The 16,877-nt window shown below is 33.9% G+C and overlaps 1 protein-coding gene across 2 annotated transcripts in view; it reads right to left on the bottom strand.

Moving 5' to 3' along the window:
• The window catches only part of Lasp (LIM and SH3 domain protein Lasp), a 166,280-nt gene that overhangs the window by 6,778 nt on the left and 142,625 nt on the right, over window positions 1-16,877 (bottom strand). Inside the window, exons 7-8 of one of the 2 annotated variants that reach the window (XM_089102537.1) lie at window positions 15,455-15,628; window positions 6,718-7,118 (exon numbers count right to left, since the gene is read on the bottom strand). In XM_089102537.1, coding sequence (XP_088958663.1) covers window positions 6,718-7,118; window positions 15,455-15,628 — 575 coding nt within the window. Of the gene's footprint in view, window positions 1-6,713; window positions 7,119-15,454; window positions 15,629-16,877 lie in introns of both variants that reach the window. The other variant, XM_089102538.1, reaches the window with a different exon arrangement.

Here is a 16,877-nt window from a genome sequence, read left to right as displayed (position 1 = left end):
AAGAATAAGTTACTTATATATCCTATGCTATACTATAACAAAGTACCATAATAGAATACAATATGCATATTTCCACAAAGAACATACAAAGAAAATAGAAAGAAAATAAGAAAAAAAAATTGAAAGAATAAAAATTGATATGGAAAATCAAAAAACGAAACATTATGGTGTCGCCATCTAAGAATAACACCTCAGTGCCATGCGCTTCGTAATCGTACATTTCTCAGAAAACTTGCCACAGAAAGAAAAATTAAAATAGAAAGAATAAGCTGTTTATGCACTATATACTATACTATAAGAATGCACTATAATAGAATACATTATGTATATTTCTAAAAAAAATACGATAAGAAAATATAAAGAATATAAGAAAAAAAATGAAAGAATAAAAAAAGATATGGAAAATTAAAAAACAAAACAATATGATGTGACTCCTCAGTGTCTTGCACGTCGTAATCGTACATTACCCAGAAAGCTTGCTACAGAAAAAAAAAAAAAAACTAAATAGAAACAATATACTATCTGTAAACTATATGCTATATGATAAAAATGCACCACAATAGAATAAAATACGTATATTTCTATAAAGAATATACAAAGAGAATACAAAGAACACAAGAAAAAATAAAATAATAAAATTGCTGCAGTAGCCTAAGCGAAAAAAAAAATCATTACGGTGTCGCCATCTAAGAACAACACTTAATGTCCTGTGCATTATAGTCGAACATTACCCAGAGGAAATATAAAATATAATCAATATACTATATATACACTATATTCTATACTATGCGAATAAACTATAGTATAATACAATATACATATAAATTTCTCAAAAGAATACATAAGGAGAGTAGGAAGAATATAAGAAAAATGTAAGGAATAAAATAATATAAATTGACAAATAAAGTGAAATAAACCATTATGGTGTCGCCATCTAAGAACGACACTTCATCAATGTACTGCGCATTATAGTCGAAGATTACCCAGAGAAAATATAAAATAGAAGATATACTATTTATACACTACATTCTATACTACGCGAATAACCTATAAAAGAATACAATATGTATATAGAATTCTAAAATGAATGTATAAAGAAAATAGGAAGAATTTAAGAAAAACTGGAAGGAATAAAATAATATATATTGATAAAGAAAGTGAATAAAAATCAGTATAATGTCACCGTCACTTCATTAGCGTCCTAATCGTCATAGTTTTACATTGCCAAAAAACGGTTGCTAAGTTGTTCACAAACCAAGGATCAACAGGACAGTATAGATTAGGAGAATAGAAGTGTGGAGAAAATATACAAATGCAAACACATTTTTTTGTGATTATTGTGCTCTTTAGTTTCTTTTTTCTTCTTTTTTTGTATAATTATTGTGCATGTGGGCTTACTTTATGAAATTTGAATTTGAATTTTTTCTTTCCATTTTCCGTCTTTCCCTTTTCTTTTTTTCTTATCTTATACTCCATATGTTATTTTTTTTTACGACGGTGCATAAATAAATTCAATATTTGATAGCCTAATATGTAGCAAACTGATTTTTATAAAATAATGTGCACACTAGCCTACCCTTAAATGCTTAATGATTAGGTGATTCTACAGCAAACTAAATTTTAAAACCCAGATTTTTACATTTTTCCAGGGGTTCTTTGGACTGATCTTAGACCTCATCTCTCATCTGTGCGCATATACAGGCATAAATTCTTATATCCTATGCATTTTATCCCAGAGAAACATAACAGCTACTTTTAGAGTCTTGAGATCCAAAAAGTGTTCATGTTTATTACTTGCTTAAAATTTCACACAGAATAGCCAGTCAGGTAGTATTCAAATTTGAAAACAAAGAAAAACATAAAATATACAGTAAAGTTCTTGTGCGTTGCCCCTTCTTAAGGAGAAACTATTATAAAACAATTCTTACTCCATAATATGCATAAAATTTATATTTAACAGATTTTTTAGCCTGCTTCTATTTTAAATCACGTTTTGCCAACTTACTGTTTGCTTTTTCTTTTAAATACATTTTCCGTTGTTTCTTTTATTGTGCATTTGCATTCCGAATATTCACAATAAAGTACCATCTTTTTTCTCATGTCATCAAGGAAGCGCTTTCAGGTTTCCAGAATTGTCTTTGCTTTTGCAGTAACGATTCGAAAGGACGCATAAAAAAAGTAACGGCTAAAACTGAAGAAGAATCTGGCTGAACATTATCAATCGCTTTAAGAGAATTCGTTAACTTAAAATGAGTTTGCGAGCCTCAGCGTCGGCTGACCATCTCAAAGACAAAGGGCCCATTAGGTGAAGTCAGCCAAGGGGCTAATCACAATCGAGAGCCATTAAGAATATGTGGTTTGACTATGAAATTTGATTGAAAAGACCATGAAATTTTATATCCCCTGTATCAGCATGGTTTTCAATCAAAGCGGGTAGCACCACAGGGAACTCCCAAAGCTGCCAAATTAGTCAAATGATATTTCCTTTGAGCTGATTTTTAGCGTTTTCCTAGCATACGTGCTAAAACAATTTTAGGGACTTTGTTTCCTCATAATTCTGCTCCGTTTAATCGAAAAAACAAAATTCACATTTCCTAATGATGCAAGTTTCATTAGAACTAATCTTTTATCTCAGGCACAAAAAAGGAGGAGTTAAATTGTTTTTATATGATTTTTAGGAAGTAGATGTTTGCTTTTAGTTTTCTGTCGTTTATTCGGATCTCTTATGACAGCTCTTCAAGTTACGGCAAGACCGTCAAATCAATTCTAAATAGTTTGGGAACGCAAACTAAAAGTTTTAATGGATGAGATAGGGTGATCTTTGAAGGTATCCACTCACCTTAAAATCAGATAAGCATTACCTAAATCTATGTACCTCCTGTTTTATTGAGGGAAAGGGACATGGAGCATGAAGAGCTATTGGGAGCACGGAAGTTTAAAAAAATAGGGAATCATCTTAGTTATAACGGGTAAATAATTGCTTTTCGAGCACAACTTTCTTTTATACTTATTTTCTTTTATACTTAATCACTCCTACAATCAAACAGTTCGTAGTAACGAATGATAATAAGGGCTAAGGAGCGACGTGGCTCAATAGTAACCGAAACTCTAAAAACGGAATTTTGATACCAATAGATATATCAAAAGAATCGTGTTTTATACTGAATCCAAATATATAAGTTTCATTAAGTTTAGTAATAAGAGCACTAAAATTAATGGCTACGAGCCTTAGAATATTTGCCTGATTTTCAAAAAAGGGGTAAAAACCCCCCAGAAGTCAAAGAATCTTAATGAAAATCAGATTCAGCATATCAGAGAGCCCTAATGTAGAGGTTTCAAGCTTCTATCTGCAAAAATGTGGGCATAATTTTTCATTGGGAGGGGAGTTTCCAGGGGGTGAACTTTTAAGGAACATTTTACACTGGGGGAATTTGCAGATCTCCTATGCGAAGTTCGATTTTATACGTCTTGCATTCTCTTTGCCGACTCAATTTTACGCGTGGAGATGTTAAGAGTAATTGCCCGGGATAAATTTTCACCGGGACTGAATTGTTTCGAGGATATTTCCATGGAGGTGGAGCCAGATTTTCCGGCATTATTTAAAAAATGATAAAAAATTAGACAAAAAAATAAGCTTTTTCAACTAATAGTAAGGAGTAACATTAAAAATTAAAATGTATATGAGGGTGGTTGCCTTTTCCTCTACACCTCGCTCTTTACTCTAAAGTTGATTTTGTCTTAACTTTTTAAGCTCCTTACTTTCAGTTGAAAAAAAACTTATTTATTTATTTAATAAGCCTAAGAAAAGAGAAAAAGAATGAATTACCACTCAGTACTGTATACTCAAATAACAATCTACTAAAAAAAACTAAAAAATGTAAACTCAACTCAAATAGCACCTAAAATGACATAAATTTTCTCTCCAATATTTTAAGAGGTTAATTCAACAAAACCTGACAAATAATTTCGCAACTACTGCTGACTAAAGAACAAAACAGACATGGTGGAAATTCTGTAGATGGTTTTAAGGTAAGTGAATTTTACCACGTGCACGCTCTCGGGTTTTGAAATTTTGAATGGTCTTTGTTCGCCACGAACCGACCATTCAAAACTTTTCTGTTTCTAGAATCTACAGCGAATCTTTTCAAGAGGAACAAAATTATAATGAGAAGCTTGGAACATTCCTTGGAATTCCTTTTCGAAACTTAATTCTTTGTCAATTAATTTGTACATTCAAAGGCTTCTTTTTAATTCTTGGATATGGCTTATCATCTTTTGTCGGAAACTCGTTTATAACGTGCTTTGAAATACGGTGGCGCCATTTATCAAAGCCTGTGTAAAACCAATGTTAGCCGTGGCAAGAAGTGATTTGTTTCGTGGCTAGAATGCAGTCGCACCAGAAAATCGACCTATTTGCCATACGTAAAAAGTTATTTTTATCTTACCATGTGAGAAATGTTTCAACATCTCATTGCATTAGTAAAAAAGAAAAGAAAAATAATTCACTCTTAATCTAAACCATACTATTAGACCCCCTCCCCCACCCCAACTAAATATTTAATCAACAATTTCAAAAATAATATATTTATAGGGAACTTAGAGGAATCTCATACTCCATAATTCATATTCTAAATTTGCAGGGAAGACCATATGTCGGGCACATAGGTGGAAACACATTTGGAGTAAAAAGAAGGGCACCAATTCAAAAAGGAGCGAATTAATTGAAAATTACAACATTTATAGTAAACACCTTGAGATTCGAAGCCTGAATATCCCTCCCTTCTTTGTAAGCGCCCCAAATATTTATCAGACAAAAACGAATTAGTTAGAGGGGTTACATGAAAGTCTCTCAGCGAAGATAGTTAGGACGAAGTGCTTTTATCGACTCCATTCCAGCAGTAATCTGATTGGGTAAAATTGAGCATTCAGATCTCTTCAGAAGTAATCTTTGATTTTTTTAAAATTCTGTTGAAAAAACTATTCCCGAAATAATTTTCAAGATTTGATATCTGTTCTCCTGTAAAATTCTATTACAGGAGAACATATCATAAGAAAGGGTTTGAAGGAATCTGGGACTTATGATACGTTTTCTGGGACTCTTAGCCTTGGAAGGGTGTAAACCGTAAGGCGATTTAAAAATGTAACCTAAAGTGACGCCCTGTAAAATATTTGCCTAGTCCCTCCATTGAACCTATGTACATATCACTCTAATGGTGGCTAGCGATTACCACCCCCCCCCCCCAAAAAAAAATACCCCCGCGGAAAATACTCACCCGAGGAATATACCCCCGCGGAAAATACCCCCCCGAGGAAAACGAGGCTTTCCAAATTTGAGAATTTACTTTGAGTTTTTTTCCGTAGGGGGAAGGAGTTTTGGTACTTATGTATTATGGGCCACTCACTCAAGTTTACGCTGTGTACAACTCGAGAACAAACCGGTTTCGTCGTTGTTTTTTTTTTTCAGGTTAGCGCGAGACAATACAAAGACAAGAGACAGAATATATGGAAAATATATAATTTTGCCTATATATTTGCACATAAGGGGGAGGGGGGGGTTAAAGTATTTGGACAGTTTGAAGTCAGAAAATAATTCTTTCTAGGTATATGGCCACTATAAAATTACAGAAGAATAGCGAGGTGTCCAGAAATTTTGTTAACTAAAAAAAAAATAATAATAATAATAATAATAAAAAAAAAAAAAAAAAAAAAAAAAAAAAAATCCCAGTATAAAGTAAATGTAATGTTTCATTTAAGCGCTTTTTTCAATTGTTAAGTGTTTTTTTTTCAATTACCGTTTTTTTAAGTATTAAGTACTATAATTTGGTTAACGTAGTGTTTCATTTAACTGTTTTATGATGATTGCTAATCAAAGTTTATGTTATTTTTGCCTTTCATTTATGTTATTTTACTTTATTCATGGCCTTATATTTGGCTTTAAAATAAACTTATCTATCTCTATATCTAATATGCAGAATAATTGTATCAAACACATTTTTCATGCAGACCCGCTACTTTACCCCCCCCCCCCCCAATGTGCAAATCTATAACCCAAATGTATTTCTATAGTAATGAAGAAACTAACGAATAAACCAGTGTGTTCTAGAATTTTATACAGCATAAACTTGAGTGAGTGGCGCATAATACACAAATACCAAAATTCTTTCCCTCTACGGAAATTAAAAAATAAAACTCAAATAAAATTCTCAAATTTGGAAAGCCTTATTTTCCACGGGGGGAATTTTCGGGGGGGGGGGGAGGGGGGGTAAACGCTTAGAACCCACTCTAATCCAGTGGTTCCCAACTGATTTTGGGCCATACCCCGCCTAGGCATTTTTTTTAATCCTAATGCCCCCCCCTCCCTCGTGACATTAAAATTTTGTTAACCCAAATTTAATTTGTATTCACATGAAGGAAGATTAAAAGGCCATTAACCTAACTTGGTATGTTTTTGGGGCATGTTTTATACTAATGAAAAATACTGTCTGATTACAACCCCTTTTATACAATGTATGAAGTTGCAATAATATCATGTATTTTTTTTTCTTTTTTACTGTTTAAATGCATGTGAATGTGACGTAATTCAAATAATTTTTTTAAAATTAAGGATGTAAAGTATAATCAGCCGAAAAAGGCACGTTCTGCCCATAATTCACCAAAATATTACCATGTCCCACGTTGGGAATCACGGCTCCAATCTCAAAAAGAGTTAATACTTACTCCTTGTGGTTTTCTTTGCATCGACGCCTGATTGTAAGGCTGATATTGCTGTTGCTGCGAATATGTCTCCTGCCTATAGTTATTCTGATACTGTGGCTGACTCTGCTGATACTGTGCAGCCGGGTTTACTTGATATTGTGGAGCAGGGTTTGCCTGATAGGCTGGCGGCTGGTACTGTCCCTGACTTTGATATCCCGTTGGTTGATTCGATTTCACTTGACTCTGCCTTTGACCTGAATACTGTTGGGAGACTTGTGGTGGTGGTTGATACTGGGTAGGGGATTGCTGATACTGATTGGGTGACTGTTGGATATAGTTTTGCTGACGGTAGCTAGACACATTATTTGTCGTCGAGTATTGCTGCTGCTGCGGTTGTTGAACACTCTGCGGCTGAGAATATCCTAAAATTTCAAATAAGAAGACATTAAATTTGAAATTCAGGCATAGGACGTTAAATACCGGATATACAATCCAGATTATATCAAAGAACGTGTTGCCGCTGACGCTGCTAATCACAACAATCAATTCACAAGTGGTCTCAATCTGAACCTTTCCAGAGTAAGCATAGTGCAAGGGCACTGGACCTTAAACATTGTGATAAGCATTTTATTTATATAAAATATTAAACTAGGTGTCATTGTCATTGATGGAGCCAAAAAGACACACCATTGCAACTTATTTCACCCTAAAGGGCGAATTAAGAGGAATAGGGTAACTTTCAGATCCCTGAAGTTTTGCCTTTTTTCTAATAACTTCAGAATGTAGGACCTGGCCTTAATATGTGAACACTTAAATAATAAAAGTAGACCTCACACATGAATTGTCAGGTGCAGGTAGTAGAGGTATGAGTGGAGGTATAATACTAGAGGCTGGTGCATTCCTACCTGTAGGAAACATCTAAAATATATACTTGAATGGCTTAAAACAAGTCCACTCCATGTTTTTCTTCAAGTTTACTTGAACAGAGAAGCTTTCTAACGATAAAAAAACAAACCTATAACGTTAATTATATGAATTTATTTCTTCTCGTTTTAAATTTTAGTAAATGAATGAAAAAATGCCAGCTAGACTTTTGTTATGCTTGAAAAAAGGAAGGAGGGGTCGACGGCAAGGTTATCCGCGCCAAGAAACTCTTTACAGATAATGACACTGTTTTCCCAATGTGTCAAATCACCACTAATTTGCGTATTTCATCACTCGGGTATCAAAAGGTCGCATGTCCATAGTTGTAAATTTTCAGAAGAGCAAATAAAAAACCTCATTTGGTTTCCCCTCCAATAACCGTAAAACAAAAACAGATTGATATGTAAAATCAATACATATCAATCCGCTTTTTTACAGTTATCTGAGAGGAAATAAGAAAGTTGCGAGGTTTTTTATTCGCTCTTCTGAAAATTTACAACTATGGAGAGACGACCTTTTGATACCCGACTGACGATTTGTTCCAATCCGAGTTCGATATTACGCTAGTTCGATCCAAGGTAAGTTCAAATCCATGTGCAGGGGAGTCAAGCCCCCCCCCCCCCTGAAAAATTTAGCATTTTGAAACATGGTTACGGCCTCGGTTTAAGCCACTGTATATAAATAATATAACAGTAAGATCACACATCGGTGATTTTTGGCTACTACATCCTCAGCACGTACAAACAGCTCCCCCCATTTAACCTGTCATCAGTGGTCCTGTGTATATTACCCTAGAACACGTATTTTCGCAGAAACTTTCTCAAAATGCCTTTGAAACGAACTCGAGACTTCGAAACCTTCTTGTAATTCCTAAAAACATCTAATAATAACATTGCACTACTAATTGCCGATTTATATATATATATATATATATATATATATATATATATATATATATATATATATATATATATATATATATATATATATATATATATATATATATATATATATATATATATATATATATATATATATATATATATATATATATATATATATATATATATATATATATATATATATATATATATGTTGGAATAAACCAATTTAAAACTAGATTCTTTAAAATTTAGTGTTACAAAGGCGAAGCCAAGTTTCGCGTTCAAGAGAAATTTGACTTGTCTACCCGTGAAAAAATCGAGTGTCGCTTGTGTTTATACTTGTTTAAACGTTCTCCGGAGCACTTGCATCTCTGTCCGGCTTTGTATAATGGTTGAGATAGGGAATGATCCTACTGTATTATATTTATATACAATGGTTTTAAGCCTACTTTTTAGACATAGATTGTCAAGAGCTACGTTGACAGATGCAATGCTCTTTGTTCTCCCCCGAAAAAACATAAAATTTAATTTTTTTATGACTTCCCGCAAATTTTATATGACCTGCCTGTTTAAACCGACTTGGGGTGTCATGAGACGGATCCCTCCAAAAAGTAATTATTCGTGCCTGGTCTATAATGAGTTGCAAGATAACATTTTGTAAAGATTTTGGAAAAAAATAATTACCAATACACAATAATATCTTACGTTGTCTAGCCTCTTGAAAGTGCGTTTGGAGTTAAAATTTAGAAACGAAGGTTTCCAGAAAAGGATTATATTTAGAAGACACAGAAGCTGAACCTTTTGGAGTAGATCGAAAAGGGTTTCTCTTGGATTATAATGAATAAGAATGGATATAAAGGCCAAAATAATTTCGGCCTTTATATCCATTCTTAATCATTATGATCCAGGAGAAACAAGGTCGTACCCAGGATTTTTGTTTCGGTGAGGGTTTTACTAAAAAAAAAAAACTTCGGAGGGGGGGGGGGGGTACACAAAAAAAACTAAAAAAACGCACACAAAATTTGTTTATATCCATTTTTGTTACGTTTTTACGAGTCAGACAAAATTTCGGAGGGGGGGGGGGTTAAACCGGCTAACCCCCTCCCCCCCTAGATACGGCCCTGCCAAAACTGATCGCAAAATATAACCAAAAGTTTTCAATCAAACTAAGGGAACGCACATCCCCAATTTTTTGAAATATTTGAATCGGTAGGCACTTGGTCTTCGGCAAATCGTATTTTTTTATTATCTAAATAAAAAGTTTGGCTGACCATAGCAAACTTTACTGTAAATGTACTATTTTTGTTCGAGGCATGGAGTTGATATTCAAGCAATATTTTAGTACATTTTTGTTTGGGTATTTACTGCTTACAACTATGGTAGCATGATTGAATAAGGAATATATGCTGAAATTCATTTGGGAAATTCACCCTGCTATCACAGGGTAAGTAACAAAACTAGTGAGTAAAAAATATTCGTTATTTTTACTGGCTTAAAATTTTACACGGAATCACAGAAGAGCCAATCAGATTTTCAAAAGGCGGGGTTATTTGTCTCCCCTTAAGATCCACTTTTTACCACAGAATTACGAGAAAGTAATCTCTCTTTTTTTTTGGGCTCCCTGGAGAAAAAGAATAATGACAGTCGATGACAAAAAATAAAACAAAAGTGTCAATAACCCAATAAAGTTTTTTCTTCCAAGACTGAAGCGGGGTTATACGGACAGAATGTATTTTAACTCACCCATGTCCGTTCAACATATCTTAATATTCGCAAGGTTACTTTTCGTCATTTAGCATGCCATAAAAGCAATATGAAAAGTGTGACCAAATTTTTCCAAAAAAAGAAATCATTCGATACAGATTTGGCAAAAATCATTAATACGTTTTTCGTTAATCACCGAGATGACGCGCCAAAAATTATATCAGTTGTGAGTTCTGACCAAAAATTGGCACACAAATTTGAATAGAGAAAGTATGAACGAAATCAATCAATTCCACAGGTGTTGGAACAAAAGAGTGTAAAACGATACCATTCATTGTATGCGGGCGTCTATTAATGTAAATGTCGACCAATAAACCTGAACGATTATGTGGAATATTGACAAAAAGGACCCCCCCCCCTCCAGTATGAATGTTTTTTTAATGCAGATAATTTTAAGACAAATTTTGCTTCAGGTCTTAAAAAGCACTTTTTTAAAGCAGCACGATCCCCTCCTCTGGGAGCTCCCCTTGGAAAATTATAAATAGTGGCCTAAAAACAACTTTTTTGGATTTCTAGAATGATGGCTATGTGCTACATATATCTCTCATGTATGTGTTGTATGTTTTGTCATATCTGTTCACTCTTCTGTCACCCGCTTTTCTCCTATTTTAGACACCCTCCCCATTCGTCGCAAGAATCTTCTGATATAGTCCAACTCATAAGGATCGGACTAACGTGGCCTTATGGTAAAGAATGTCGGCACACAAGTTCAGACCTTGAGAAAGGATATGGATTTTTTTTTTTTTTTTTTTTTTTGAAAAAGGGAACTGATGAAGCTAATTTAAGGTGCAAATATCCTATTTTTCATACATTATAACGTATATTTTCCCCTGGATGGTGTTGGGGGTATTTTGACTAATGTTAAGGCTGATACCCCCCCCCCCTTCCATGAAAACCCTGTCAAGTATTCACAAGGATAAAGACATAATTGCGGCCAAATAACGCATCCTGATCGCGCTAAAGTTACTCGACGAAAGCATGTTTTGATAAGGACACGCCTGTGGATTCTAAATTAGCAATATGCTGAATCATGTGATTCATTCTATAGACAACGCTAAACCAATATGGCTTGAATAAACATTTTGCCAAAAATACCGTTTTCAACTAGAACTTTAGCATGTCATTCTTAAATATTTCATTTTGAATTATGTCAAGAAAAGTCTTATATCAGCTAATGACTTTCATCTAATAGCCATTGATTCATATCGCATGCAATAACCCTTGCCCCCCCCCACCCCCCTAGTTAGTGGTTTAAACACGCAGAAAGAGGGAATAAAGAAGCCAAGGAGAAAATAAGTGAATTATTTTCAGGACCGTTCCAAGATTTTGATTCAGAGGGAGGGGAGGGAGGAAAGGAAGGAAGCTAACCAGCCATTTTAACCATTATCCCGGCCATAAATACATATTTTTGTATTTATATGTATACATATTTATGTGTTAGCCCTGCTGACTCCTAGTCATTAGTGCCAGGGTGATTTTACATATTTTTACTGCTAATTTGAGGAACAGATGTTATAAGGGAGTAAAAAAATCTAAAGCCAAACTGGACAGCCATGACAAAGAACAACAAGGAGAGAAATCTCAACAAAGAACAAACAAACAGGACTACGGTCAGTAGAAAGAAAAGATAAAAACTAAAATAACATAAAAACAAATAAAATCAAAAACCAAGAAATAAAAACAACCAGTATTAATATCTACAACTGCCGCAACTGAGACAATAGGTCACATAAGCTAATAGACTTGCTTCAATGAGAACACCAAAGCTTCTATTAGTTTCTGTGACCTATAGTCTCAGTTGCGATAATTGTAGATATTGAATGTCTTTATTTCTTAGTTTTGGATTTTTTTAGATTATTTTAGTTTTTTTTTTATCTTTGTTTCATTAGCGCTGAAGACGCCTTGTTTTCATACAGACGAAATATCCGCGTCGTTTTAGTTTTTATCTTTTATTTCTAATGGCCGTAGTTACGTTTGTTCTTTGTTGAGATTTTTATCTTTGTTTTTCTTTATAAGGGAGTGAGGGGTACACTATGTCACACCTTCAAAATGGGATGGTAAGCTAGAACGTCCGAAAATCTACATTACAGTTAAAGAAAATAGCTATGGCACTTGACAGCTGGAGTATTTTACAGCACAAAAAACCCTGTATTTCAATATGTCGTATTCCAAGCTCCTTCTAACCTACATATTTTGTCATTTTCAATTCATGCTCAGTATTTCTCACGCCCATTATTTTAGTTTTGAAATTTCAGCAAAGCAAAACCAAGGAAACTGCAAGCAAAAGTGGAAATACTCATTTTAGAAATCTCGCATAGTGGCCCCCACGGGGAACAAAGATTGCCTTACGGGGTGTGACGTGGCAGAAGTGCACGCGTGGCAGAAGAAGTGGCGCTCGGAAATAGACAACAGGAGGAAAAACGTGGCTGACTTCTTGCTTTGATGTGCTGAGTACTGAGTCGATCAGATATTTTTTTTTCTTTGAGTATCTACGTTTTATCATTTAAGTTTATGCATAGATATTTCAATAATCTCTTGATACCTTGAAAAGTCAAATTATTTTTTTAAAAAAAAAAAAAAAAAAAAAAAAGAAGTCTGTTTATACTTTTTTTTTAATTTTGCTTGAAATTCATAGATTAACAGAAATTTTTAAATGGAAATTAGGGGGTGGTGTCGTTTTTTATTATTTTAAAAATAGTGTTACATGAGAAATATTTGTTAGAGAACAATTTCTATAAAAAAACTCGTTAAACAACTCCTTTATGCCGAGGTTCCATCTTTACTAGCATCTTGATACTAATACAATCTTGACTAAAGATGGCATTATTACAATACAATATATTAAACCTGTAAAAGTTCCGTTAATTTCGTCCTAAAGATAGGAGTTAAAAAACAATTACAGTTAATTAGCATAAAATTATTTTCAGAAATTTCTCAAAAATATTTTTCGATTCAAAATTTATCATAATTTGATTGAGCTTGCAGATCTGCTACTATTATTGCTATTCTTGAATTCACTGTGCGTACTGTTATTTCTACTTTTTCTTCATCTCATTCTATCTTTGGTTTTTGCATTTTTCACAGAAGAAAGTAGTAATCTCCACAAGTAAGACCGTGCCCGGGGGAGGATGTATCGGGTTTGACCCCCCCCCCCCCCCAAAAAAAAATCATTCGACTGGAAAAAAGCAACAAAAATACATATAAACTGGTTTTGATAAGTTTTCTAAAGATTTTTTTGCCCCCCCCCCTTACCTAACAAACATCCTGTACATGCCTTTGTCAACAAGCAAGTAGGAATATTCTTGATTGAGCGTAAAGGTCCAAGTACCTTTAAAAAAAACTTCCCTTTAAATAATGCTCAGTAACCAATCAGTAAAGTAGTAATGCTAAACTAGTCCAGTTTTCGATTTCTCAGTTTATTGGAGAAACCCGACAACAGCAACTGATAAAACGCCCTAGATATCACACAAAAAAGCATTCCTACTAATAATACAACCCATGAGAGTAGCCAAAGGGCTGGGGAAATTTTCCCTAACAAACTCAAGTGTTTACAAACAATCTATATTTGAAAAAAAATGTTATGACAGAGGAATAACATTCAAACTAAAAAGAATTTTAAAAGGGCGTAAATACACCCATTTTGGTGATAAAAGTTGCAAGTATCTTTTTGCTCCAGTTTTTATTTCTCTTTTTTTTCAGTATCTTATTTTTTTTTGGAATAAGATGTTAATACTGAGTTCCAGAAACAACTTTTTGGAACGAAACTTTAGCAACTGTTTCACCAAGGATGGGTAGTACATTCTGTTTTGTCAGTTTTTTTTTTCAATTTGTTCTTTGTATAGAGCATCAAAATTCACTGAAATACCGGAGAATGGCAATAGCTATATTCAACATATTCGTCTTGGTGGGGTATTGGCTGTGACCCCTTGGCTGGATGCCATGTCCTCTGATCAAGTCATTCCAGTCTAAGGATTATAATGACTGCATTCTATGTGGCAAGTAAAAGTTTCTACTCTTAGTGAAGATACCTTCCAAAATAAGTTTCCTATATATTAAAAAATAGTTTCAACTGTTGAAGAACATGTGAGGTTCAATGTGAGGTTCAAAGGGGGGTTCTGCCGTATTGGCACCCGAAGAGTTACGAGCCTATACTGGTTCTCATAAGTGCACGGATCTGTCCTTCAGCGTGTTGGAGCGAATAGTACACTTTACCCAGGGGGGGGGGGGGCAGTAAAGATCTATTGTTATGCAGCTATTTTTTAATTTTTTCCGGAGGAGGTCCATGGGAATAATCTACGGGGATTTCACCGCTCTCTGATTTGCGTAACTACACTTAGACTTAAGTTTATTTAGACATACACTACAGCAAGAGGCTGATTCACATAGCCTTTAAAAGATAAAGACACTAAAACACACACACACACACAGATGACGGATAGACTTATCAATCAACTAACGAAACACAATGGAATATATATATATATATATATATATATATATATATATATATATATATATATATATATATATATATATATATATATGTGTGTGTGTGTGTGTGTGTGTGTGTGTGTGTGTGTGTTACGGTGAATGTCTGCAAATTGGTAAATGTCGACATTAACCGGTAAATGTCCGAAATACCTTTTTTTTTCTCCTTGGATTTAGTCACCGTTGCCAGTCAATTTTTTCAATTTAATGCAAGGTTTGATGATGGGAGGTTAGGTTAAATTAGATTTGGTTAGACGAGGTTAGGTTGGTTTAGATTAGCTTAAGTTAGGTTTTTAACCCATTTTTGATATTTAGAACCAAATTTAACCTAATCTAACTTAACCTAATCTTAACTTTTACCATCATAGGTTGCATAAGGCTGAAAAAGATGACTCGCACAGCTGATTGAATCGAAGCAGAGAAAAAGGAATTTCGAACATTCGCCGGTGAATGTCGACATTAAATAAATTTCGGACAGTTACCGGGACCCCCCCCCCTGGTGTGGGCATATAGGGAGTTAGGGGTGTGACCTGTTCTGGACTATGATGCCATATCCAGAGAACATGAAATCCAGTTAAGCTAATGACGTACCAGGTGAGAAATCCCTATCAGGTTCAACTCCTAATAACCTAAATAGGCTTTAGATCACATACTTGTGATCTAACTGGATGACTAATATGACTCAAGGGATGACTCACCTTGGTTTCTAATTTGGTGTTGATGTGACGGAACTTGTTGGTTTGCCACATATTGATTTTGTGGCTGTTGATTCTGAGAAGGACCTCTGTAAGACCTTGCAATTGAGCCGTAATTTTCGTTCAGCGGATCATAATCAGCAATGGATCCAACGGCTCTTGAAGGTGGTGCAGCAACTATGATTGAAAGGGGATAGTTAAAAGATGATAAGAGCACCCAACGATACTTGGAAAACACTCATAAATATTATAAATATTAACAATAATAAGCTGTTTAAATAATGAAAAGCCACCTGATGAAATTTAATCACTTATATATAAGCTACGATAATATTTATTTCCTAAAGTCTATTATAAGCTTTAGTGGAGCCGAACTCCTCTATTATGTCAAGTAAAGAGAAAAAAACTGAAACAGCAAGAACAAAGCAAACGTTAAAACTAATGAAAAATAAAATGCACCGGACATAAAATGAATAACACAAAAATAAAAAAAAATATAGTAAAATAAAAACTGCATAAATAATGCATTCGGAAATTAATAAAAAAAAACTTTATACAATGAATGACAAAAAAGGGGGGAAATGAGGAAATTTCGCTTATTTAGCATTTCAATAGAAAACTTGTTCTCTATTCTGTTCGTGCAAATAATGAGTATAATCAGATTTTTCTTCCAAAAACTTTCATTCTCGTTAAGATTAGTATATACCAAGGTACCACTTCTACGCAGCCTCCGTACCAAACAGGTTTTTCTGCTAGGTAAACAGGTCATTACACTCTTTGTCAAGAGGATTTACGCAATTTCAAGGTACAACTTGATTGGTGATTAGGATTTTAATCAAAGTAATATTTTTCTTTAAAATTAACAGTATTAATATACTTTAATTAAAAGATAATAGTTTTTTTTATTTTCTCGGATAGTATTGGAGAAAAAAAAATGATTATTGAATTTAAATACTATTATATTATTTATTTAACCGACAGCATAAGAAGCACCAATAAACGATAACCCAATTTAGATGGTGAAATAACAGCTGGTTGTAGACTATGTCTTGAATGGGACACTATGTATGCGAGATATGTGATATCATTGAGCAAATTTAAGCAGGAGGAGCAGCTGTGTTTTGCTGGAAAAGTAAATATTCTCCATATAAATAAACATCGGTCAGCATTAGATGTCCTATTGAAATATATTGATGAGAACAAAATGCATCAGTGAATATTATTATTATTGTAATTATGCTCAATAAAACAGTTTCTAAATCAATGATATTTTTTTCTTTTTCTATAGTAGACTAGCGTATATTTTTTAGAGTACAAAAAGAAATTCTGTTTAGTCTGAAGTTGATTGTGAGAGAGTTAGGACTCTAAAAAATGGATAGATTCGAGAAAGATCGAATCATGAGGAATCTAGTTCTTATGGAACAAC

The sequence above is a fragment of the Artemia sp. Qi Xiang Cuo genome, chromosome 16 (assembly GCF_049724085.1).
Source record: "Artemia sp. Qi Xiang Cuo chromosome 16, ASM4972408v1, whole genome shotgun sequence".
Taxonomy (NCBI): domain Eukaryota; kingdom Metazoa; phylum Arthropoda; class Branchiopoda; order Anostraca; family Artemiidae; genus Artemia; species Artemia sp. Qi Xiang Cuo.
The sequence above is the reverse complement of the archived record's forward strand: the minus strand, read 5'-3'. Positions and strand labels throughout refer to the sequence as shown.